At 47.0% G+C, this 26,434-nt stretch overlaps 6 protein-coding genes across 6 annotated transcripts; 2 read left to right on the forward strand and 4 right to left on the reverse strand.

Moving 5' to 3' along the window:
• Positions 1 to 6,860: 6,860 nt before the first annotated feature.
• Positions 6,861 to 10,211, reverse strand: EDB93DRAFT_1243527 (uncharacterized protein; the record flags this gene model as incomplete). Its single annotated transcript, XM_041452158.1, has 12 exons — positions 6,861 to 6,943; positions 6,992 to 7,489; positions 7,893 to 8,069; positions 8,119 to 8,347; positions 8,466 to 8,514; positions 8,562 to 8,705; positions 8,785 to 8,873; positions 9,046 to 9,177; positions 9,232 to 9,603; positions 9,652 to 9,670; positions 9,701 to 9,741; positions 9,921 to 10,211. 12 exons carry the CDS (start codon positions 10,209 to 10,211, stop codon positions 6,861 to 6,863), a joined length of 2,124 nt encoding a protein of 707 aa, XP_041301438.1.
• Positions 10,212 to 10,806: 595 nt separating this feature from the next.
• On the reverse strand, positions 10,807 to 11,591 carry EDB93DRAFT_1256573 (uncharacterized protein; the record flags this gene model as incomplete). The annotated part of the gene is made up of 3 exons (XM_041453965.1): positions 10,807 to 11,206; positions 11,320 to 11,445; positions 11,512 to 11,591. The coding sequence occupies 3 exons, from the start codon at positions 11,589 to 11,591 to the stop codon at positions 10,807 to 10,809; spliced, it is 606 nt and encodes a 201-aa protein (XP_041301439.1).
• Positions 11,592 to 11,991: 400 nt separating this feature from the next.
• EDB93DRAFT_1108917 (uncharacterized protein) lies at positions 11,992 to 13,148 on the forward strand (the record flags this gene model as incomplete). Its single annotated transcript, XM_041447904.1, has 4 exons — positions 11,992 to 12,228; positions 12,282 to 12,685; positions 12,734 to 12,978; positions 13,042 to 13,148. The coding sequence occupies 4 exons, from the start codon at positions 11,992 to 11,994 to the stop codon at positions 13,146 to 13,148; spliced, it is 993 nt and encodes a 330-aa protein (XP_041301440.1).
• Positions 13,149 to 17,048: 3,900 nt separating this feature from the next.
• EDB93DRAFT_1256575 (uncharacterized protein) lies at positions 17,049 to 18,153 on the reverse strand (the record flags this gene model as incomplete). Its single annotated transcript, XM_041453966.1, has 6 exons — positions 17,049 to 17,290; positions 17,467 to 17,534; positions 17,581 to 17,726; positions 17,776 to 17,913; positions 17,963 to 18,098; positions 18,143 to 18,153. 6 exons carry the CDS (start codon positions 18,151 to 18,153, stop codon positions 17,049 to 17,051), a joined length of 741 nt encoding a protein of 246 aa, XP_041301441.1.
• A 2,228-nt stretch (positions 18,154 to 20,381) lies between these two features.
• On the forward strand, positions 20,382 to 21,260 carry EDB93DRAFT_1095871 (uncharacterized protein; the record flags this gene model as incomplete). The annotated part of the gene is made up of 1 exon (XM_041446740.1): positions 20,382 to 21,260. A coding segment is annotated over one exon (879 nt), but the record flags the coding sequence as incomplete, so codon positions are not given.
• Positions 21,261 to 24,827: 3,567 nt separating this feature from the next.
• On the reverse strand, positions 24,828 to 25,287 carry EDB93DRAFT_1070876 (uncharacterized protein; the record flags this gene model as incomplete). The annotated part of the gene is made up of 2 exons (XM_041444968.1): positions 24,828 to 25,000; positions 25,050 to 25,287. Coding segments are annotated over 2 exons (411 nt in total), but the record flags the coding sequence as incomplete, so codon positions are not given.
• Between the last annotated feature and the right edge of the window lie 1,147 nt (positions 25,288 to 26,434).

Genomic DNA, 26,434 nt, shown 5'->3' on the forward strand with positions numbered 1-26,434 from the left:
CTCGGTTGTATGCGATGTATCAGGGATCTAGAATGATTCTCATCTTCCTTGTTATTATCTTTGTGCTTGATGCCATCAGTGGCGGAGTAACCGCGGTTCTTGGACTCGTGAATTTTGTAGGGGGTAAGCTTTGTTCATCAAGTCGAAGAACGTAGCTCATTGGACGAACATTAGAGGAGTGGATGATTTCTGGCACATACGTGTGCAATTATATACTTGAAGGGGATGCTCAACTTCTGATCTCAGTGACTTGGGTTCTCTACACTGTTTGGGAGGTCCTCGCACTGTGTCTTGCAGTCTGGATATCTGTGAAACACTTTCGTGACCTTCGGCGACTCGGCTCATCGACAGGATCGACCATCAGGGACTGTTTCACAGTGTTGATAAAATCCCACGTGCTTTATTTTGCGAGGTGGGCTTGTAATGTGAATGTAGTCATCTTTTTCTGCTAAAGTTTCGCACATGCTAGCGTTTTCTGTGTCTCTTTCCTCGAGGTTGCGTTTTTCTTTCCAGACCTCTTGGTGCGTCAACCTTTTGCTAATATCTGCTTGTAAGCACTGCTCATGATTTCTGTAGAATTCGAATTCTATTGGAGTTCAGACATTCGTTGGTGCTCTTCGAATTCTATTTGTCGTGCAGATGTTTGTGCTCGGACCACGCCTCGTCCTTGGCGTTCGAGAATATAATGCCAAGCTCGTGGCTAACTCTGATGCGGAAGCTAGCATGAATTCGATTGTCTTCGAGGAGCGCGTACATGTATCAACTAGCAGTAGTGTATAGCTATCGGGAAATGCTTGATGAGTGTCCTACAGGGAGGAGACATTTGGTCGTCGTGGTATTTAGTTAACATATAGTATTTCGACATATATTTGAAAGATCTAGGTCAAACCTTGCTGCATCACTGCCGAAACAAATTAGCTATCCACTCACGCCTGCACCAGAACGTCTGACAACCAACACAGTCCTTGATGTCAGATGTTGAACGATAGTCAGCGCAAATGCCCAGACACCTGATCCTCGCGTCTGAGGAGTTTTTCTGTCTGAGCGCCAAAGTGACTGCGAAGTGTGCAGCTAGGATGGCTGATAACTCTTAGTCTGAGATGCATTTTCATACATCCGGGCCACAGAGAAAAAAAATGAATCGCGCGGACTCATGACTCGACGACTATCGCGAATGAGTATGGCAAGGGGACGAGCGGTGAATAAAGTATGAGAGAATCAGAGTTTCAAGTCAGAAGACCTCAAGCGTACCTATCAAACTACGAATGAGACCGCGTCAGCCACGACATTCCGTTGGATCCACTGCTAATCAGAGTAAAGTACCGAACGAGATATATTGGCATCGATCGCAGTCGCTTCTAGGGCAAGCAAATGATCGCTTGAATGAAGGGCCTGATCGTCATAGAATGGGTGGCAGGGACCGGCGAATCAACGGAGGATGATCATGAGTACTCGAGTTCTGGATATTGGATATGATCAAGATTCCAGGTATCGATCGATGGCAGGAAGTTGACCTCTATGGAGGGATACGAAGCCGATCCCCGCACTAAATAGAAGCGTGATAGCCTAGAATTAGATGCCGGGTTAGATCCAAGGATGGTGGCATGGACCATGAAAGTATATGTCATCGGGAATCAGATCGCCGATTTTTGTTGGCATTCCTTCCAAGTTTTGATTTATCTAGTTATTAATAGAATTCGGTGAATGTGAGCCCTTAGAGAGGCCGATGATTGGAAAATGTGAACGGTAGTCCTGGAGGGTTTGCGCACTAGTGAGACATTTTAGAGTGGGTGAATATCTTCGTGGCGTACAAAGAAATTCTAACTGAGAGCACTCAGCACGCTGGGAGCTAGCCTGAGCTAGCAGTAGAGCTAATTTTTTGACTCTCGGCAAACACCGAAGGTGGCTTCAAAGTTGCCTGCCACTGACAAATGGGGGTCGCTGCTCGCATGCCTTTCGTACTATGTTCTGTGCGCGTTCGAAACATTAGTATCATCGTTTTATCTTGTCCAGCATCGTGTGCGTCTTGAACTTCCTGCCTCAGACGGTCAGGAGTCTTTCTCTAAACTATCAGACTAACCAGCGCTGAGTGCTTTCGGTACTTTGGCACTCCCTTACTTAACACAGTCGTTCACCATCTACATCGAAGCCCACAACTAGGGATTTGAAGTGTAGGAGAACAATGACAAGGGCAGAAATATGGTACGAGAATGTTTATTATGTGACAGCTCCAGAATACAATAATTACATTGTCTAGGCTGATGATACTCATGCGAAGATGGAGAATGGTACACCTACATTGCGTGAAGATGTGATGTTATTGACATGTGACTGATTTGCATCCGTATCGTTGGCCTGTGAAAATGTAATAGGGATTCTGAAACAACGGTGCGTCTGTATGATGATGAATACTCCGGGGCCCTGATCTTTTTGACCCACCCCATCAGAGTAATCGGACCGTGACGCCTTCGGCTCGGCCACCTAGCTGGGCCGACGAGAGTATACACGCTTAAACCCGTATTAGATCAATACCACATGATTTCATACCCCAAAAATCGCGCTGGAGATAAGTTGCCGACATCACTGACGGCTGGAATTTTCCTGTGGTTCAAGTAGTCGCATGCATAACACTGGTTTAGAAATCTAAATTCACTGATCATTGAGGGCTTCCTTTGTGTTTCAGGTCGCACTGCAATGCTTACTTCCCCCGATGCAAGGTCTTGAGGTGGAATCAAATATCTATCTCTTTCATGCTGATTTTTGCGATAAAAATGCTGAATGGTAGTACATGTTGACCGCTATCGTTATGCACCACTAACATTCCCTATGTCAGAGTCAGGTCATAGTCCGAGACGGGAATAGCCGAAGCAAAAATGACATCAGCGCAGCACCGGAACATAACAAGTCCGAAAACTCAGACTTACCGGATCGGATATAGTATTGGCGAAGCGTACTATATAAACCGCACGAAGACTTTCAGTCCGAATAATGTTGAAGAGTCTTACCATAATTCCAAGTCTCATAACCACACCCCATTCGCTCACACCCATTTTTCGAATATGACCGTAGTCTTAGATGATACTAGTTTGTGGCCGGTAATCAGTATTGACATTTCTCTCAGCTATTGCGCAGGTTTGTCGTATCAAAATCCCTCGACCTAACATTGACTTGCTATTGCGCAGTTGCCGCCACCGCTGTGGTTGTATATGATCTGGGTGAGAGGGACAGTCTTCGAAAACCGCTTATATCCTCATACATTTCCAGTACTCACGATCGGACAAGAGGTAGGTTGATGATACAATCACAGTAGCAAACTCTCTAAAGAAGGTATCATAGGTTGAACTCATCTGGGTGAGTCCCATATGAGAAGAAAAACAGGACAATACGATGAATTCGCGACAGAGACAACGCTGGTCTCTCATGACCGTACTGTATTTGCTTGTTCGTACCTCATGTTGTGCTATAACGTGGTTGGTAAGTTATGCTGACTCCAATATTCTAGATACGTTATATTGGAATACCATTTTCTGTGTATGTGTCGAGGCCGACAACCTCCTGGCATGCTAATAGTTCATCTCTGACGATTAGTTTCTTTGTTCTGGGTATGTCTCATATGTCTGTGTTCGATTCACATCTGACCAATGGCATAGCATTTGCGCCATTCGTCTCTCTGACAGATGCAGTGAGTATTACGCACCCATCTTATTCGCAAATGAGTACACTCGTTTGCAGGGGTGAGTGAGATTCGGAACATTGAACTTGGCTCAATGTAACGAGTTAATAGGTGTAAGTCGGAGTGTTTGATACTAGTACGAGGGTGATCGCTAATCAAGTGTTTTAGGCAGCATCATGACCTACACACTAGATACGATAAATCTAGTCGTATTTGCCATGTTGGACAGTGAGTTACTCAACTGCAACACCTCTGCGATATTGACTCGACTGAAACACAATGCAAGTCATCGTGATTGCTCGGTTGTATGCCATGTATCAGGGATCTAGAATGATGCTCATCTTCCTTGTCATTGTCTTTATGGCTGTTAACATTGCCTGCGCAGTAATAATAGTAATAACATTCAAGTATTTTGTCGGGGGTAAGCTTTACTCATCAAGTCAAAGAACACAGCTGATTAGATGAACACCAGAGGAGTGGATAATTTCCGGCAGACATATGTGCAATTTTACATTTGATAGGGATGCTCAACATCTGATCTTACTGAATTGGATTCTCGAAACTGTTTGGGAGGTCCTCGCACTGTGTCTTTCAGTTTGTATTACTGTAAAACACTTCCGTGACCTGCGGCGGCTCGGCCCATCGACAGGATCGACCATCAGGGACTGTTTCACAGTTTTGATAAAATCCCACATGCTTTATTTTGCAAGGTGAGCTTGTAATGTGGATGTAGTTATCTTTTTCTGCTAAAGTTCTGCACTAGCTTCGCTAGCGTCTCTTGCATCCGACTTGCTAATCCCTCTCTAAACATCTCCGAGTCGGTGTGCCAACCTTTTACTAATATCTGCTTGTAGCATTGCTCATGATTTCTGTAGAATCTAAATTTTATTGAATATCAGATCATCACCGGTGCCTTTCAAATTCTATTGGTCGTGCCAATGTTTGTGCTGGGACCACGCCTCATCCTTAGCGTTCGAGGATATCATGCAAAACTTTTGACCAACTCCGACGCGGAAACTAGCATGAATTCGATTGTCTTCCAGGAGCGTGTACATGTGTCAACTAGCAGTACTGTGTAGCTATCGGGAAATGCTTGCCGAGTGTTCTCCAGGGAGACAAAATTTGGTCGCCATAGTATTTATTTAACTTATAGTGTTTCGACGTATATTTGAAAGGTCTAGGCCATCTGACTCGATGACTGTCACGAAGGATATATTACACGAATCAATGCAAGATGATCACGAGGAGAATCAAGTTCCGGAGATCGGCTATGATTAAGATTTCAGATATCGATGGCAGGAAGTTGCTCTTTATGGAGGGATACAAATTTAGCAGGGGTGTTCGATTATGGACAAAGTACTTCCAAACCCATATACTAAATAGAAGTGTGACACATCGGGGACTCTAATATTTAGTCAAAATGTCGTATTTTTTGCTTTTAACTTGAAGTTTAAGCCACCCAAAGGCATTTAAGTGTGGTTTAAATGTTGTCCTAAATATCTCAAACCCCGATGTGAGATAACCATAAACAAAAGGGCACCTACCATACCTAACTTCACCTGCCCCACCTGTACCTGTAGGATTGATGTATTACTACCTACAACTACAAGTGATTCGGGATACAATAATCACTGAGGACTACAGATCAGTGTGATACAACACTGTACTGTAGACTATAGTTCCCATAACCCTACTACATTGCCTACTCCATTGCTTAGCTGTGTCCGTGTATAGTAGTGTTATATGTTCCCCTTCGTTCCCTACCGATGAGATCGCAAGATCCATCTGAGATCATCACACCAAAGCCAACAATGACACACTGACTCGTTCAAAGTTCTTGTGCCTAACACCAAAGCTGATAATGGACACACTGAGTTGTTCAAAATTCTTGTGCCTATTCTACCTAGTACATTGCTACTGCTACTCTTCAAAGTCCATGACCATAGGTGTTACGACTTGGATGGTATCTGTTGGCGACGCTCAAACAGAGCGTGTGTCGTCAATGGTCGAGGACGTCCTTGGGCTAGCCCAAGGTTAGGGGTCTTACTTGGCGAGGCTTCGGCAAGTAAGATTTGACGCCTATGTCCAAATCGGGTAGCTTATGTCACGCAGATGCGAGACGATAAGCTATATCGGCCTAGGCTTATGACACCCAAAGGTTAATCGTAAGGATCGTCGTTAATTAGAAGGACAGAAGTCCGACTAGTTAACAGGGGCTTTGCTCGTCGACGAAGTCGATGAGTAAAGATCGAGACTATAGGCTTATCCGCGAGGAGCAGATAAGAAGATAGAATATAGACTGCTGGCGAGGCAGAAGGATCACTCTGGTGAGAGTAGGAGGTCAAGAACCAAGTAGATTCAAGTTAGGGAATATGTTACATGGTAGCGAGTTTATATAGAGGACGGGACACATATTAGTGGATGATAACTCGTACTACCAAGAGAAGTAAACAGTAAAGGGTATAACCATAATAGGAAGGCACGTTCGAGGTGAGACATGGGTGAGTCCTGAACGTGCAGATAAGAAGTGAGTCAAAGATCAGAATAAGAAGTGAAACGCACAGGGGCACGATCATGCAACTGCGGAACTATGTATAAGTCGCATGTGCGACTGCGCACCGAGTCAGAGATCAAGAAAGGGAATAGGGCAAAGGGGATGCGTCGTGCATCATATCATAGGTTACTGTCCAGACGGTAAAGGCAAGGGGACTGTCCGCAGGATCAGTCAGGTGGTGGAATGGAGCATGGGTATGCTTCGTCAGCGAAAGGATCCGGCCAGATGTACTGGCTCTGCTGAAGCGACAGGTAGAGAGCGAAAGGGAATGCGAGGATGACGAGGATGACAAGGGTAAGGTTGGGGTAAGGGTATGATGCAAGGGCCGATACGAGGAGGATTAGGAGAAAAATGGTAGGGGCCCAAGCATCTAGATGTTCTTGTAACAATAGGAGGCGCATCGATTGAAGGACCACTGTCATCGTTACAAACATCCACTGACTCAGAAACCATGGTGAGTTGAGGAACAAAGCTCCAATGAGCTTGGAATGAGTTCCGCATTGCAAAATGGAGGGCAGCTTGACGGTATGCATACATGCGCAAACCCTCTTGCTCAGTGATCTTCTCCGATGGGTGCAGAACAGCGCGCTCATGCCACCAGTGGCCTTGCCACTCCAGAAAGGCAAGCACTCGTCACATTTCTTTGGCTAGTAACTCCACTTCCTCAGACCATGGAGCTGCGCGAGCGCATGCCTTACACCACTCTATGCGGACGCCTAAATCAAACTAAGTCAGAGATCATGTCACCCAGTTGAAACACTTACAGTCTTGAACACGCTCGTTCTCAGAGTGACTAGTAGTATCTCTGTCTGATACCAGCCAGATCCATGATATTGTTCTGGTACCCTGAGTATGGCCACCTGCAAAATCACCCATGGGTCGAACATCCTTGTGTCTGAGAGGTTGAAGTTTTTCCTCCCAGGCAACCTTATCCACACAAGAGCTTAGCGACTCCAGTGCTTGGCGTGTGCGTTTGTATTTGTCCGCTGCTGCATCTTTCTTTGCCTCGACACTTGCAATCAAATTCTGGGCACAGGTGGATGCTGCTTGGCCACGTAAGTGCTTGTCCTTAAATTTGTACATGTGCAAGCATAGACAAAGATGGGAGCGGAGTTTGTGGAGCGCATCATGAGCTTGTGCCCACCGAAGTTCCCACTCGTACTCCATCAAATGGCGATGGCACTGGTCGAAATAGCTGAGAGCTGATGGAAGATATAGTGGGAAGTCTTGAGGCTTGAGTGCTGCACTCAAACTTGTGTCAGCTGATGAATGTAGTGTTGAGACGATGGGCATGTAAAGTTGTTGATAACGCATCCAAGAATCAATACATCACTGTAACGCATTAGTCCTGTGAACAATGGCCTCTCGTTGTTTGTCTGTGGGATGAAGTGAGAGGTTTGCAATGTCACGTTTGAGCCGTTGTCTGTCATAACATGTGAACGGTGAATGTGATGCGAAGAGACACTTCACATACTGCATGTCTTCTAATTCAATACCACCGCTAATAAGCACACTGGGCGAGATGTCGACGTCGAGGAGTGATTGATCCCTTCCTGCAACTCTTTTGCTTCCAATTCTGCGAGCTGCGACCTTACCGCAGCCTGCATGATAGCTAGATATTTACCCATCAGCGCAAGTTGACAGAATGAATGGGCAGTGACTTACGAGCTACCTTATTCTCAAAAGGGTTTGGATGAGCATTGTCCTCCTCCCATAGCTGAACTTCTAACCCCCATTCTTCCAGTAGTGTAGGCCGAACAGTTGCTTCCAGGTCGTACAACGCAGCACGATGTTCCCGCTCCCATTTTATGGCCTCTTCCATCTTGTGCTTCAATGTACGACCTTTGAAGTATCAGCCAGGAAGATAATGATAATTATGCGAAAAACTCACCAAGCATCGTTGTCTTCTTCCAATTCCAATCGCCAAAGTGATCATCCAATGTATCACGTCGTGTTCCTGGCCCCATCTCCTTTGTGCTCGATGCAACGCGATTGGCATTTGCCCAACCTTGTTCCGGTGCCTCCCCGTCTGTCCTACCCACCCACTTAGTGAGGTTCCATGAGAAATTGACCTGACAGGCTGCGACATGGGCTGCAATGTGAAATTTTGGCACAAAGTACTGAACCAAGATGTTGTCAGTGTGGTATATGAAGGCGAGTCAGCATGCAATCCATTCTGTTCCACAGCTTTTTGGACCACTGACATGCGATATATGTACAAATATTCAGCATGGTCACCGTGAACCCGACCAGCATCGAGAATACAAGGTAATCCATATTCAGGTACCTTATAACTCTGTCAACTAGCTGAGTAGAAAAATGCGGCAAACATACCTTTCGCCCTTCTGAAGATCACCTACCCCATTCGGCAACTTGAATTCATGTCGAGTGCAGTCGACAGTTCCTATGCCGGTTGCTGCCAGGCCTTGTGAGGATTTGGTATCAGCCATGTTGACAGCGTTATGGCTGACACATGTGCTGCGCTAGTGGAACAGTAAGTGCATCACCCTACATATTAGAGTATGTACAACGTACATCTTGTCTTTCGTTAGCTCACTCCGATAAATAGGCCTTGTATGCTTTCTCCTCAACAAAGTAGGCCCATCCTGCGTTGAAGCCCGGATCCATTTTGTCGGAGGAGACAGCCTTCCATGTTGAGACAGAAATTCGCATCTATAGTAGATGAAAAGGGCATACAACCATCTGTCAACCAGGGTGAGCTAAATATCCTCACCCAACCATCAATCCAGACCTACCTCGTTCCTGGGGGCGAATTCTCCCAACCACTGGGTAAGTTTTTGCCCGGATGTGGGCACACCGGGCACATTACCGCAAGCTCGCTAGCTTTTGTTTCTGCAATGCCACCAGGGTCGTGACCTTGCCCACCGCGCCTGAGTTGTCGAAGGTGCCGCCATTCGTGGACAATCCGCATAAATGCAGAATAATGATCCTGCACGGCCCAAGTTTGAGTACCATTATGTTAGCATTTAAATTTGAGACTTACCCTGATGGGTAACAATCCACTATTGTCAGTGTGCCTGGCTAAACCATGGAAAAATTCGTAGGTGGAAATTTTAGACTCATATGAGAGAAGGTGGAAGTGTTCGAGCACGTTGAATGTAGCACCTGTTTGTGGGTCTATTGTAGTCGCTGGATACCATTGCGCTTGTAATAACTGTTTGTAGCGGACTTGTGCAGTCTCACAGCCACAAAAATCTAATCCAATTTCATGGATTCCGTTAATGTTGATGATGACAAAATCATCCCCCTTTGAGGGATGTGGGTTGTAACAGCGGTCACTGGGAGTATGGCCCAGTTGTACGTGCAAACCGAGGGTCTTGAGTTTGACACGTTGAAAAAACGAACTGTTCCACTCCTGTGTAGGGTTGGTACCATACAGATTGTATATCTAGGCAACACATACCTCAATGATATGCAATGGGCTGCATCAATGTTGGTTGACAACACAATACTGACAGGACATCTCCATCCCAAAGCAGTCCCTACAGCAGTACTTGGGTCCATCATTGCCGCAGTGGCAGTGCGTTCGCTGGGCTTCATGACCTATGGCCCTCCAAGAAGATGGTTTCATCAAGGAAGGATTGATGTTGGGGGAGCCAGACCAGGAGTGGATTATCCTACAAAAATTTGTGAGTATACTACAGAACATTCATATTCCTACACATCACTTACTGTGGGATGCTCTTTGCGCTTATCTGGAAGAATGTCTGGAGGATCATAACATGGAGGAACTTCATCCCAATCGTCATAGTTTGGCTGGTCCTGAATGGTATGAGGTACACATAGTGAACCACTGGAAGACGGCTCACTCTTGAGTGTGGCCTCGAGTGAAAGATAAGCTGTTTGTAGAGTAGTACGCCCATCAGTGAATGCATATTCCCGTATTTGCTGGACAGCCAGTGTTGACATGAAGGATGGTTGAACAAAACACTCAAATCGCGACTTGGGCTTCTTGTGCACCATGGCAGGGTACGATGGCAGCCTAGTGTGGAAATTTTCAACATGGCGAATCATTCTGAAAGTTACATGTAAGGCTTCCTCAACTTCAAATAGACCACACCACTTACTTTGTACCGCAGTAACCATACCATGAACACGCTGCATCAACAGTATTGATTCCAGTAAGTTGACAAGATACCATTATTGTGGGTGCCATTCTCTGGCCCAAACAGTTTGAGAGGGCGTGTTGGATGATGGGGCGAGTTCCAGCAAATGAAGACGGTATGGAGTATGGAGTTGTACCTTTGGCACCTGTAGAAAAAGCCACACATGATCCGTGAGGTTTGAGGCTGTGCTATTGAGCACTGTGTTTTTAATTTTATGAAGTTGTGATGGTATGGAGCATGGAAGTGTACCTTCAGCGCTTTTAGCAAAAGCCAAGCACGACGCATGAGGTTTGAGGCTGTGCTATTGAACTTGAGGCCAACACCGCATTTTTAATTATAACAGTACCTTGCAGATAGCGCACATTATGATGTTTCAACTGAGATAACAGAGAAGCAAATGTTTTTTATACTACACAAGTAAAAATTGAACTCGCAGACTCGCAGTAGATACATCAAATCCTGGTGCCTTTCTGGTACATTAACTCCCCCATAGAGTGAGCAAGTGTAAGGTCAGGAATTCCTCCATAAAGCACCAGAAATTGGATGTCCTCCAGATACGTGAGGACAGTCCTCAAAAAACGGCTGACAGAATCTGCGGCATGCCATTCAGGCAAGACTCCGCAAAAATTAAGGATTTGGTCTTGCGCGGCAGTAGTACGATTGAGTAATTTTTGGATGTCGGCCATTGGCATTTCGATGATGGAGATGTCGGCTTTGGTAGATGAGTTGTCCGGCATATTCTTAACATAGGCACATAAGATGCCATGGACGAAAGTGCAGGGGTCGTTGATCTTTGCCAACATCTCATCCTTGATCTCTTTGACGATGCGCAAGCATTCAGGAAGGTTATCTCTGTTGAACGTGTTTGATTTCATTTTAGACTATTTATAATATAAAGAACATATGGTTGACTTTCATCATCGTCCGAGTCCTGGGAATCCTTGCTGCCAGTGTTAGACTCAGACTCATCTTCATCACGACGCAGGGCTTTTGCAACAGCCTTTGACAGGTCTCTTGAGAATTTTCTGGCTTCTCGTGATTCCTTGCTGTTAGAGCTCCGTAGCTCTCTGCGGTTCTTCAAAATCCTGTCTCTGTTTCTTCACCACGATCGGTCAGGAACCGTCGGGAACATTTCATTAATTTAAAGTATGACATACCTAGCATAATAGCTCCTACGCTTTTCACGTGCAGCTGCTAATTTTGCCTCGGGTGTTTTATGAATGATTGGACGGGGCATGTTGACTAGTAGAGACTTGGTAGTAGTAGTAGTGGTCTTGGTTGAAAAAGAAGCAAAGAACCTTTGAAACCAAGACTCGGAGTCCAGTGGTAGGACCAAAACTTCAAGTTGTACATATGAATATCAACAATATCCACTAGGCTAGTGGTCATTTGCAGCAACTAAATATTCCTGTTCTGTAGGTAGAAGGGTGAACATTATTCAATAAGTGTTTTTGGGCTGCAGGCACACTTGCCATTCCAACAATAAATTTATCCTACTGCCATATCTACTGAATGAGTCCCTCATATCGTGGTCGGACCAAAACCATTCACGTGGTTCCATACACTCGAATCGAAATTTTCATTCTACATTACTCGTATACACTACAAAAAGCCCCACTCCAACATTAATCTCACTAATGGCACCACCAAGTAAATATTCAGCCGAGCAGATCGAGTTCATGGCAACATACCATGATCAATTCTTAGAGTGCAAATCAAACAAAAATTACGAACCTTTCTGGAGCCCATTTTTTGAGGCATGGGGAATCAAGTTCCCAGAGCGTGCTGTAGTCTTCAACAACATTCTACTTGATGTCGATTTAACTGACAAACAATCTGCTGAAGTGGCAACCACATGGGCATTGCGTCAACAGGTACGTATAGACTTACCCAACAATGTGTTGCTCAACTAACAACACATTAACAGCGCCTTATGCAGAAGTTCCGTAATGATCTGGGTGGCTCCAAAGCAGGTCAGCGGGCTAATGCACAGAGTACGGCCACAATCAACAAGATGCTGACGAATGTCTCGATGAGTTTAAAGGCGAAAAAATCTTCTCACATTTTGAAACCGTATGAGATGTACTCGAAAATGCACTATGGAAAAATCAAGGATGTTGTCAAAAAAGAGCAAGAAGAACTCAAAAACTTACCATCTGCTGCACCACCCAAGAAGACCAGTATCGGTGTCGTCAAGCGACATCTTAGAGAGGCCTTCAGCAATGAGTCTGAAGAAGTTAAGGCAGAGGTGCTTGCCGCTGTTGAGGCAATGAAAGATAAGAAGCGTGCGGAAATAGAGGAAATGAAGAAACAAACTCACGATAAGGATGTGTAAGTCATTTTCTTCATCTCTGCAAACTGTTGTTCCCTTACATATAGCATGCCTAGCTATACATCCAAAATTGCGACAATTCTGACGCAATTCTTCGAAGAATTACATGAGATGACAGATTGGGCATTCACAGTCCTCATGGGCGGGCCACAGCCTAATATGGGTGGGACACTTGATGTTAGTAGCTTCCACATTGGAGAAACGCAAATGGGCAACCGGTTCAGTCAAGCCTACCCACATTTTTCACAAAATATCATGGTGCCTTACATGCAGTTTGTTGAACGTGTTTTTTGTAAGTCGGAGCTCATACACCATGCAGAATACCACTAAACACCTCTTCAATTCAACAACTGAGGCAGCTGCACTGTTGAGAACAAAAGGCTTGCTGCCTGGTTCTACTACGTCATCCACTCTGGCTATCACCCCTGGACCCTCATCTGCTCCTCATATAGTAGCCTCTGATACATCACCACCTATCCCTTCAAACACCGCAGTTTCAACTTCCAGATCTGATCTGTTGCTTGCATCGGAGCTTCTCTCTCTCCCTCAAGGCAACAATGCCTTTCATTTCTTCTCTGACACTGATTTATCCCTGTCGCCAATGGATGACAACTCTTCACTTCCCACTATTCCCACCCTTCCCATCCTCCTGCAACCTCACGACACCCGGTCATCAATGGATGGCACCTCATCACTTCCCAATCTTCCCATCCTCCCGCAACCTCACGACATGATGTACAGTTTGAGGGAGTTTTTGCAGGACCCGCCGTCTCATGAACACATGCCTGAACATTATCAACTCCCAAATATGCCAGTTCCAAATTTAACTGGCGCTGGCGATGCCTTCAACCCAAACCAGGTGGTAGCGCAGCCCAATCCTTATTACCCAACTGAGCCCACCTTCTGTTACGACTTGGATGGTATCTGTTGGCGACGCTCAAACAGAGCGTGTGTCATCAATGGTCGAGGACGTCCTTGGGCTAGCCCAAGGTTAGGGGTCTTACTTGGCGAGGCTCGGCAAGTAAGATTTGACGCCTATGTCCAAATCGGGTAGCTTACGTCAAGCGGGTGCTAGACGATAAGCTGTATCTGCCAAGGCTTACAACACCCGAAGGTTAATCGTAAGATCGTCGTTAATTAGAAGGACAGAAGTCCGACTAGTTAACAGGGGCTTTGCTTGTCGACAAAGTCAATGAGTAAAGATCAAGACTAAGGACTTATCTGCGATGAGCAGATAAGAAGATAGAATATAGACTGCTGGCTAGGCAGAAGGAATCACTCTTGTGAGAGTAGGAGGTTGTTACAAGAACATCTAGACACTTGGGCCCCTACCATTTTTCTCCTCATCCTTCTGGTATCAGCCCTCGCATCATACCCTTACCCCGACCTCATCCTTGTTATCCTTGTCATCCTCGCATTCCCTTTCGCTCTCTACCTGTCGCTTCAGCAGAGCCAGTACATCTGGCCAGATCCTTTCGCTGACGAAGCATACCCATGCTCCGTTCCACCACCTGACTGATCCTGTGGACAGTCCCCTTGCCCTTACCGTCCGGACGGTAACCTATGATATGATGCACGACGCATCCCCTTTGCCCTTTTCCCTTTCTTGATCTCTGACTCAGTGCGCAGTCACACATGCGACTTATACTTAGCTCTGCAGCTGCACGATCGTGCCCCTGCGCGTTTCACTTCTTATTTCGACCTTTGACTCACTTTCTTATCAAGCACGTTCTGGCTCACCCGTGTCTCAACCCGAACGTGCTTTCCTTTTATGGTTATACCCTTTACCATTTGCCTCTCTTGGTAGTACGAGTTATCACCCACTAATACGCCTCCTGTCCTCTATATAAACTCGCTACCATGTACTATATTCCCTAACTTGAATCTACTTGGTTCTTGACCTCCTACTCTCACCAGAGTGATCCCTTCTGCCTAGCCAGCAGTCTATATTCTATCTTCTTATCTGCTCTTCGCGGATAAGCCTATAGTCTTGATCTTTACTCATCGACTTTGTCGACAAGCAAAGCCCCTGTTAACTAGTCGGACTTCCATCCTTCTAATTAATGACGATCTTACGATTAACCTTCGGGTGTCATAAGCCTTGGCAGATACAGCTCATCATCTAGCACCTGCTTGACGTAAGCTACCCGATTTGGACATAGGCGTCAAATATTACTTGCTGAAGCCTCGCCAAGTAAGACCCCTAACCTTGGGCTAGCCCAAGGACGTCCTCGACCGTTGACGACACATGCTCTGTTTGAGCGTCGCCAACAGATACCATCCAAGTCGTAACAGAGGTCAAGAACCAAGTAGATTCAAGTTAAGGAATATGGTACATGATAGCGAGTTTATATAGAGGACAGGACACATATTAGTGGGTGATAACTCGTACTACCAAGAGAGGTAATCGGTAAAGGGTAAGACTATAAAAGGAAAGCACGTTCGAGGTAAGACACAAGTGAACATGAACGTGCAGATAAGAAAGTGAGTCAGAGATCAAAATAAGAAGTGAAACGCGCAGGGGCACGACCATGCAACTGCAGAGCTAAGTATAAGTACACATGTGCGACTGCGCACCAAGTCATAGATCGAAAAAGGGAACTGGGAAAAGGGGATGCAGCGTGTGTCATATCATAGGTTACCGTCCGGACGGTAAGGGCAAAGGGACTGTTCATAGGATCAGTCAGGTGGTGGGACGGAGCACGGGTATGCTTCGTCAGCAAAAGGGTCTGGCCAGATGTACTGGTTCTGTTGAAGCGACAGGTAGAGAGCAAAAGGAAATGCAAGGATGACGAGGATAACAAGGGCGAGGTCGGGGTAAGGGTGTGATGCGAGGGCTGATACGAGGAGGATGAGGAGAAAAATGGTAGGGGCCCAAGCATCTAGATGTTCTTGTAACACCTTCATATTTACACCCACCCAATCTTTTGCAGGTGGATCCTCTTCTTTTGCGCGTCTTAATCAATCCCCACCCACTATAGAGGCTTCACCCATTGCCCCGCGTCTCAATCAATCCCCACCTGCTGCAGAAGCAGCTTCACCCATTGCCCCAGCCAGTACTGGTGGTGAGAAGCACAGATGCGAACCATGTGAAGGGGAGCAGTCGGATGTCCCCACAAAATGTCAGAAGGCTAAGGATGGCACCAGACACCGCACCGCTAGTGAAACCATGCCCACAAATCTTCAAGATGGTCGAGGTAAACGTCAATGAGTCCAATCAAAGCGTGCCGCAGAAGCTAACAACATCGGTGGACCATTCGTGAGTCGGAAGGCTGCACGTAAATGAGTAGTGTCTCCATCATTCTTGTAATTCACTTAGTTTAGCATACATCTTACACATCATGTTGCACAGTATACCACAATAAATTGATTTAATGTCTTAAAACATGTGTGATCGGGTGACAAGGGTAGCTAACAATGGCTTAAAAGCAATTTCAACGCGCTGTTGAACTTACGCACTAGCGCAAACCTTCGACGCTCAAGTAATATCATCCTTGGGTAGACTGCTTTGTGGGACTTAGAGGAATTTTGATATCTTGGGCCAAATTCAGCAAACACAGATCACACAACCTACCGATCGGCTTCGTCACCAAGTAATATCATCTTTGGATAGACTCCTTTGCGGGACTTAGAGGAATTTTGATATCTTGGGCCAAATTCAGCAAACACAGATCACACAACCTACCAATCGGACTCATCCATCAAAAGAATCTCACAATCCAGGCCCAGCTATCAAGCAGAAGCAAGAAGAAGCAAGAAGAAGTGTGATGCCATCAAACGAAGGCTAGGTACCAGGTCCAGAGAACCGTGGATTGAGTGCCGGACCAGGGATCCTCCACTAATGTATCAGCCCTACAATGGTAGATGATCTATGGGCTTCAGTGATTATTGTATCTGGCTTGACCTACTATAGTAGTCATTTAATGTATCATTCTTACAGTATGGCCTGCCTGCCTGTATAAGGGTCCACAAGCTCCCCAAGTTGTCACAAGGCAGCACAAGTGTTGTGTGATGCTGTTATGCGCACATACTCTATGAGATTCATGTCAGTCCGAGTCAGTTGTGCGGTCCATGTACCACCATGTGGTGCCTGGTGACCCATATATGCATTGGGTGGCTTATATTTATTGGGCAGCTTGCATGGACTGCTGAGGTCTGGACCAGCATTATATAGTCATGTTATTGTAGCTACTAGTCTTAGATCACACTTGAATGGAACTCAAATGATATGATAATTGTTCAAGTACTATAGGACATTGAGGCTAGCAACACATGACGAAAATGAAAAAACCACAAGGGAGAGCTTGTGACTGCATATCATCGCCATTGTGATTTTTCCTTGCCACGACCACGGGCACCGCCTCAAGGCACTGGCGCTGCTTGTTTGGTTTTGTGTCCAACAGGTGCAGCAGTTGTCGGAGGTTCACTCAAAGGAGAAGGTTCACGTTGAGGTCCAGGAGGTGCTGAGGAGCCAGTGTGAGGAGGTGCTGGGGAGCCGGTGCAAGGAAGTGCTGGGGAACTGCCAGATATTGGCCCGGGGGAGCTGCGAGGAGGTGTAGGAGGGGGAGGACCACCAAGATTGCTCTGATTTGGAGTGCAAGAACCTAGTAGTAGATTACATTAACACAAAATAATGAAGACAAGGGGGGGGGAATGTTACCACCTGCCGCCAATTCGCCGTTGTTAAGGGGTCACGTGCCATGTGTTTCATTTTCCTCATCATGCTGGTTAGCAGAAGCTGTGTCGTCGCCAAAAAAGTCATCCATGTCGTCATCGGTACCAGAGTTGTTGGTTGCAGCAACTCTGCGTCGCTTGGAGGGACGGTTGTCGATCAGGCCAGGAGTTTCACTGTGTGGGTCATCATCTAAGGTAATACAAAAAACAGTGCACTTACTCCTTCCAGAATTTCATCAAATCTTTGACCCACTGCTGCTCAGTGTTATCGTGGACAATGTCGATGGCTCTATAGTATAGGTCACCAAGGTCCATGGCCCCAATGGCAGGCATCCACGACTCTGCATTGCTGGCTGCGAAATACATCTGATGTGCAATATTCAGATGTAGTAGATAATTAAATAGAATCACGTACCTGGCACGCAGCATACATTATGTTTCTGATCCCTGGTTTGGCAAGGTGATGCATTTTGCCCTTCCCAGGCTTTGATGAGTGACCGATGTTGTCTTTGGATAGAGCCGACATAGGACCTGTAAAGATATGGCACCATGCCTAGAATGAGGGAGGTCAAAGCACGGTTCTGCTAGTTCAAAAATGTTACCTGTATCACCACACAACTTCGGAGGAATCCCTTCTTCTTGTTCTTTGGGTCGTACAAGCTCATGTCATAGAACATTGATGGCCACTGCTTTGCGCTGATCTTCTTCTCCCCTGCATTGACCTTGTCCATATAAGCTCTGAAGCATGTTAGTGTCAGTTTCAATCAAGTACAAGTACATACTGTGGGTCCATGTCAAATTCAGTAATATCCCGTGCAGGACATAAGAGTCATGCAGTCTGTGGGTGGTTCCACCCTCGCAAGGCCTTACTGTGAGACTTGAGTATCGGTGGGTTGAAACGATCCTTGGCGGGGTCACTGAGTATGTACTGAAGCCCAGTATGCTTGAGAGACCCCATATCATCACAACGAGCCGCATTCACTGCACTTTCCATCTATCAAATGTCAGTGTATGCTAAAATAGCACATATATGCACTTACCGACTTGAGGAAACTCATTAGTGACTCTGGTTCTCGTTCAAGTTTTGCAATGAGGCCACTGAAATTCAGAATCAATTTTGCGAATGTCGTAAACAGATGAATGTTGGCTCATGTTCTGCAACAGATGAACCATTAGCTAATAATGGCTAGTTGGAATGAAAACAAACTCTTATTATAGGTTAATTTTCACTTATGCACCTGGGAGGTGCTGGCTGCACTGGAGGTCGGCGCGCCAGCACCTATGATCTGGCGTATATACATATTTATTCATTTATTCTTGTCTCAGGCGCCCTCATGGGGTGCCAGTACCTTGCAGGTGTAAATCCCTAACTAGGCGTCCACATGAGGGAGGTGATACCTTGAAGGTGTGTATCCCTAACCCTACCCTAGTCACAATGCGCTCACTGACATTGTAGCCATGTTATACCACGGCACGAAACTTGCACAGTCGCCTCCTGTGTCATCAACCACGCGCTCGCGCTCTCCTGATATACTCTCCTCGTTGCATACAATGTCAAGCAGCTTAGCCCCACACTCATTCTCACAGCTGGCATTGGCGTCATCGCTGCATTCTCTTTACATGTCGTCCCACAGTGTTTCACCTCCCGCATTTATGGGGGAGCGCATGCGCCGCATCAGACATTCTCACCTGCCCTTACATATTCACCTGCCCTCGCATTCTCACCCAACCTCACATTCTCACCCACCCTCACAACGTTCTTCTCAGCTGAACACAATGGTCCAACGCTAGGGCCATTATCCCTAAATGTCAGTTCAATGGGGAGGTTGCCGCTGAGGCATTCATCTGCTTGTGGACCAAGCTTGACCATAACATCAGGTCACCAACAAAATGGAGACTGGGCCTTACTTGCCTTCAAGTAATCATTGGTCCAGCCAGACGCAGAAGCCTCTCGTGCGATCGCAAAAATATCAGCGCCTAGCATCGCACTTATTATACGGTCGCCATCTACTCCCTTGCCCACCCCAAACAATGACAATTGGTCATGCCCACTCTCACAAACCTTCGCCTGGTTCCAACCCGCGTATACATCTTTGAAATGTCCGAGGACGATCCTATCCATGGAGGCATACACAGGCGCGTTCATGAACGTTCTACTCCAGAACCTGCAGAGCAACATTTTTAACTGCAATGTCAAGATACCAATACTATCATGCTTTGGCGATATCGCACTTGCAATTGAACCTGCTTTTGATCCTTATTTGAATATGGCTATGGATGTGCTTGTAATATATGATTTATTGAATCCAATCGAGTGATCTTGTCTGCAGCATGTCTGTAAGTTCCAATGATCTTGTCTGCAGTGTGTCTGCAAGTTAATAATATCAGTCAATTGCAGTTTGAAACATGACAGATGGTCAGACCGTGTCCCTATCAAGCGCTCACCTGTGATATAAGTATCAGACTGCTATTGATAAGCCCCTTGATTGTACGTCCATCATGGTCAGCTACCCATGTTCTGTTTGCAGAGCTACCTTTGACAGTGCATGGGGCCTTTCAAATCACAAACGCGGCAAGTGTGCACAGAAGGAGGCAGGGTCAATAACATCTATAATCGAAAAGTGGCATCAGGATCGGGAGAGGCAGCTTGCTGCCAAGGTACAAAGGCTAGATGATGAAGATGCCACAATCAGGGCATGGGAGGCAATCTGCCAGCAGAGTGCAGAAGCACTGGATGACAATGAGATACCTGTATGTCTCTACATCACTTACACTCATTCAGGCCTGTAATTTACCACTTGATACTAGGATTTCTGGGAGCCAACCCCACCGCCCCTAGTTCGCACATCTGGATTACTGAATCGTGCTCGTCGACTGCCCAAACGTTACCAGGACATCCTCCCTCCATTACCTGTCCTTCCCCAACCACCACAGGTGCCTACCGCTTCTCCCCCACAATCTTTGCCCACCAGTTCTCTGTCACATTCTCCAACACTGCTGCAGCCATGTATTACACAACCTGACCACTATGGGCTCTTCCAAACATATCCAAACTCATTCCCATTGTACAACCCTGACGAAATTACCTCCCTTGCCCACCTTTCTGACTCAACACACTTCGCAAGTGCACAGCAGCCAGCAGCAGGTAGGCCCTGGTGGTCTGGTTTTGGCACTTCAATGAAAACACCGACAGAGAATTTCTTCGTACCATTTCTGAATGCAACTATATATCGCTTAATGTGTTGGTTTCATGGAGGATCAACTATGAAATCCCTCACTGAACTCGATCGCCTCGTCAACAAAGTCATCCTCGCAGAGGATTTTGATAAGGCAGATCTGCAAGGATTTCAAGCTTCGAAGGAACTGGAACACCTGGATAATTATCAGGGTGATCCAGAGGACATATGTTCATCATTTTCAACAGCTGGTGGATGGATAGAGACATCGGTCAAGATCCGATTGCCTGCTGATGGTGTTGAGCATCCTTCAGAGGAATGTGCCCCTGAATTCAATGTACCAGGACTCTTCTACCGCCGTCCATTAGAGGTCCTCAAAACTGCCTTTCGTGAAGCTTCAGCTGAACAGTTTCATCTCACACCATTTGAAACCTCCTTCCAAGCATCGCCCAATGAACCTGCAGAGCATGTGTACTCAGAACTGTACATGTCCCCAGCTATGATCAATGAGCATCACAAGATTGCATCTACACCTAGAGTTGATGGCTGTACCCTCGAGACGGTAGTTGCCTCAATCATGCTGTGGTCGGATTCAACACACCTCGCTAGTTTTGCACCACATTGTTGTGGCCCATATATATGTATTTTGGGAATCAGTCAAAATATGTTCGGGGCAAGCCATCGTGCTTCGCTGTGCACCATCTTGCCTATATTCCTAAAGTGAGTTTATGGCAAGATGCCGTGTATTGCTCACTGACAACCTTTTAATAGCTTACAGATACGATCCAGGATTTTTATCAGCAAGCATTCAAAAAACCTGCAACTGCGGAGGTCTTGATGCACTGCTGACATGAACTTATGCAAGCCATCTGGCTGCTCCTCATGGACGATGACTTCATGCATACCTACGAGTTTGGAATTGTCATCAAATTTCTCGATGGTATCTGTCAGTGAGTCTTTCCCCGGTTTTTTACTTATTCTGCAGACTACCCCAAAAAGTGAGTCACAGAATCTTCACCAGCTTGAATCTCATATTGACTTCGCGCACTCTGCAGAACACTTCTGGCCTGTATCAAGTTTCTGGCGAAATGTCCTTGCCCTCGATGTTTAATCCAAAGGACAAGATTGGGGCTCTTGCACCCTTGGCACCACTTGGTAAAGGTACCGAGGGCCTTTCAGGCTAGGTTCCGTTGTAGGTCGTTACCTGCCTGAAAGCCTACCTCCACAGCGCGGACTGTGGTGCATTTTGTAGAGCCTCCAGCGAGGAGGAGCCAGGAGGAGGTTACATTACAGAGGGAGGCTCGAGAGGCTCAGGCTCACGGAGATTAGTGATAAGTATATGTAACATACCATTGTAATTCCAAGTACATGACATGCCAGACATCCTCCGAGTCGATAACGCCTTCCCTCCACTTCAATAGTATGCTGGCTGGCGCGGGATAAACTCAAGAAATCCATCTACTGCGAAGCTCAAACATCGATGACGTGGCAAGAAGAAGCGCACCTTTTTCGAGGAGCTAACATGTTTTCCTGCTCCTCGCGAGGCATTTTTATTTGACCTTTTGTGAAATTCATAACATAGAACACACAACATGAACTTTGTATTCAATTCAATGCTACGAATACGCGAATACAAGTAGGAGGGCAAGAAGCAAGAACATGGTCCCAAGAAACAGGGAAGACAAACCAAGGTAATGCTCTAATTGCCTTCAGACTGAGGGGGAGACGACGAGTACTGCATAAGACCAGGTAGCGGGCTCATTGAATTAGCGCGAATCATCCGTCCATCCTCAGGATATGCAGCATAACGGGGCCAGTTTTGACGAAGATCAAGTCCATCATGACACAGGGCTGGACCTTGATAATGATCATAGATCACCCGGCCATCACGGTATCCTGAGTATTCCTGGCGAGGAGCAGGTACACGACCATCGTGCACGTCCCTTCCTCCATGGTATGCTCCAGTCCCTTGCTCATATGAATCTGAGCGCGTAGGATAGTAGGGGTGATGAGGAGGGGGCGGAGGATATGTGTACATGGTGTTGCGAGCATCCATGGAATGTTGAGGCTGACGAGCTGCATTGACACCAGGGGCATAATTCACACCGCTAGACAGATGCCGTTGAGTCATGGGCTGGTACTCCGTAGAACCACGAGATGGTGGCAAACTTCTATCGCTAATGTTTTGCTGCCCATTAGGTTGGGCAGTTGTGCTGTGCTGATCATGGGGTGCTGGAAGAAGTGAGCGCGGTTGCTCTCGACTCTGAGGGGATGGGGATGAAGGTGTGGGTGAAGGCACCTGCAAATGGTTGCTGGCCTGCATGGGCTGCGTGAACGTGTCCTCCATCTTCCCCCTCAAAGGTAAATCCCATCTAGAGGTTCTGGGGCCTCTGGGTCCTCCTTGCTGTGCAACCTGGGCTGTATCACAGCTTCCTCGTGGGGCATCTGGAGCTCCTTGCAAGGCATCGGAGCCTCCTTGCAGCACCTCCTGGGAGGTGTCGAGACTTCCTTGTCGTGCATCCTGGGTGGTGTTGGAACCTCCTGGTGCGTGCGGTTGACGCTTGCCTTCTGAGTATAGCGCAGCTTGGCGTGCACTTTCAGATGATCCTGGAACGACTTGTTTGGGTTTTGGAAGTTCTACAAAATCATAAGCGCTGTTCCTGGTGGTGAAACCAACGTAGTACTTACCGCGTTGAGTGCGTGGTTGCAATGAGTCCTGTGGGCCACCACGAAGACGTAAAGCTTTATGTCCTGGAAGGAGGGTTATTACATCTCATATAGTGCAAGGGACTTTGCTCACCATCCTCTTCAGTGTCTGATTCAGCTGCGACAGAGACATAGCGCACTCTCTTTGCGATCTTCTGCTCCTTGCCAGTATCCTGGTCAACCACTTTGCCCTCGCCCTTGACAGCTTTTCTCCCCTCGCGAGGCGGTTCAACAGCTTGAACGTCGCTTCTGCGAGCGATGGCCTCTGGTTCCCTTCACCTTGCATTTACGAGAGGTGGCGACTTCATCTTCATACTCTGAGTCTTCACTCTCAAGGGCGTCTTTGTCCTCCTTGAACTCATCCTCGGCATCCGACTCCGAGCTGACCTGTACATCGCTGGACAAGTCGACGGGAACGACCTCGCGTGCGGGTTTCTTTCCCTTTGAAGCCTTCAATGGACGTGGAGGAGGACGATTCCGGATCTCAACAATTGGGACAAGCTTCTGCTTAGGGATTGATTGGGATTGTGGAGGCGTGTCGTCAACGAGAATGGGGGATGCACGATGGCCTTCCTTGCGTGTTGAGGGCTTCAGCTTCTTGAGCTTTGTGCTTGCTGCACTTGGTCCACGACGAGCGATTCCCTGACGGTCGATGGTGCCATCAACAAGCATGCGACGACCATGCGAATGTAAGGAATCTTCAGGAGGGGCCTCACCGAATATAATGGGGGATTTTTGGTCTATAAAATGATTAGCTAGCCGTATTGGAAGTGAATTGATTTGCACGTACCCAAGTCTCCATTTTTTTGTCGTTCGATGGTCAATCTGCCTGATCGCAAGGCATCCGCAAGTATGACACACTCACGTTTATCAAGGTCGCTGATGCCTTTGGGTCGTGCAACCGTTACACGTGGCTCTCCCGGCATCAACATGTCTTCAGGATACCCTTTCATCACAAACCGGTGACGCGCCAGCTCGGCAGGCAATAGTTTCCATGGGAAAGTTCCTGACCGTGCTGTTAATTTCCCGCCGAGGTTACTGAACATTGAGGTTATGCCGACTTTGATGCATTGTATGTGGTCGGCCAGTGTCTTCCAATCGACATTGTTGGGAACCTCCTGTACCTCGTCATCACCTTCTATTACCCCTGGCGTGCGCGTGCGCCGCCCAGGCAGTGCTATATCCTTTTTGGAAGGTTGAAGTCTGCCGTCACCGTAAATGTCCTCAACAACGGCAAGAGAAGCCAGGTGGCTGGAAAAACATCAGTTGAAGTATTGAGACAAGAAAATATAATTGACTTACTATACATGGGCCTTAAAATGTCCCACCATCGTGTTCTCATCGGCACGACAGCGGGAAGCCCAAAACTAAAAGAACACGCAGTCAGCAAGGCCTTTGGTACACTGATGGCTCGAATTTACCTCTTCTGCACCAGGGGTCGTGTGTATGTAGCCAATTGACGCATCTTGATTCACAACCTTCCCGCACATAAGCAGCGCTGCTTCGAAGCCATGCTTTGCGGTGGCCAGATCCAGCTGGATGCTCCATTAGCGCATAAAAATTAAGTACACAATGTAAGACTTACCATGGATGTCACTTTCTTTGTCAACCTCGTGAATTCTTGTGACCGCTGTGCAACAGTCAGAGGCAGGCCTGAAGCGATCTGTGTCTCGTCGAATGTGTCGAGGATGTCTTGCCAATCCTCAGGATATGCGTCCTGGAAGGACCTATAACATTCACCTTGGATGGTCGATGTGACTGCATCCCAACATGAGTCATAACCACTGAACTACAAAAACAGACTTACTGATAATATTCGCATCTTTGCCAGCTCGCTGTAGCTCGCGCAGGCGGTGGGCTTTGAAGTATTGCCCGTAGATGTTCCAGTGATTTGTTCCATTATTGACGCGGCCACGAGACTTGAGAAATAGATTCAAAACTTGCTGCATTGGCATGCCAGTCGAGACTACAAGCTCATTGATGGCGCAATCAATGAGGTCGAACTGTTTTTCCATTGCAGCATTGGCATCTTCTGACCTCCGACCAACGACGGCGGCACCTGAAGGCCCTCCCTGGGTGTCCATCGCGAGGTTTCCCATCATGACAGGGTTGGCGGGAGGGGGAGGGATGACACCGGTGTCCATTGTGAGGTTCCCCATCATGACAGGGTTGACGGGAGTGGGAGGGATGACACGGGTGGCAGGAATATTGAGTCCAGTTGGGAGTGGAACATGCGGAGGCGTATTATGTTCTGGTAGATGACTCTCGTGCGGTATGAAAAGGTTGTTCGGCTGCATGACGTCGAACGATCCTCCAGCTATAGAGTCCCAGGATGGGGCGGGGACATCGAGCGACGAGAAGTTGTAGGCATCTTGTTCACCGCTGCGGATGGGCAGATCTTGTTGGGTCTGTCCCGACATAGTGATCAGGGTTGGCTGAGGCAGTATCGCATCACAGGGTGCTGTGAACACTTCCTGCATGAAGTGAGGCTTGCGAGGTCCCACAGGCGACCGCTCGCGTGACACACTGCATCTAGAAAATTCGAAAGAGCTGCCTGGAGGTACCCCTCCAGGCACTTCCAGCCGACCTTGGGAAGAATCACCAGAGAAGTGTTCTAAGTGAGAACTCGGCACACCATCTGGTGCATGGCCATCAGAGCCATTGTCTGGAACCAGTTTCGCTCTATTGCGGGCGCTTTTTCGAACAAGACCACCGTCGCGTGAGGTGGGTCTTATGCGAGTGCGAAGTTTGGTGGGGGTTTGGACAGGGGGGGGCGATTTTTGACGCCCTCCTCCGATTTGCTCAGAGTGAGGTTCTAAAGCTGTGAAAGAGGGCGTTGAGGAGTGCGCCAAATTTTCTGGCAGATATTCTTCATTCATTTCTACATTAGAAACACAGTCAGACTGACTATGGCAGATTATGAACATGCAAACTTACTTGGGAGAGGAGCAAAAGACGCAAGATATATATGATGGGTGATAGACTAACACAAGGCTAGTCCGCGTTTAAAATGAGTCAGTGATAAATGGTCCAGTTCAAGATGAATTCACCTTCGTCTAAGCAAATACTAGCAAGTCTCGAGGGCAACGTTGATCCTACTGACGGCAATACGAGCGGGAGGAAACAGGTGTGAAAAAGTGCATGCGATGCTTTCGTGCCTTTCATATTTCTGGGAGAGTAGCAGCTCGCATT

This window comes from Suillus bovinus (assembly GCF_016758785.1).
Source record: "Suillus bovinus strain UH-Sbo-P2 chromosome Unknown EDB93scaffold_128, whole genome shotgun sequence".
Taxonomy (NCBI): Eukaryota; Fungi; Basidiomycota; class Agaricomycetes; order Boletales; family Suillaceae; genus Suillus; species Suillus bovinus.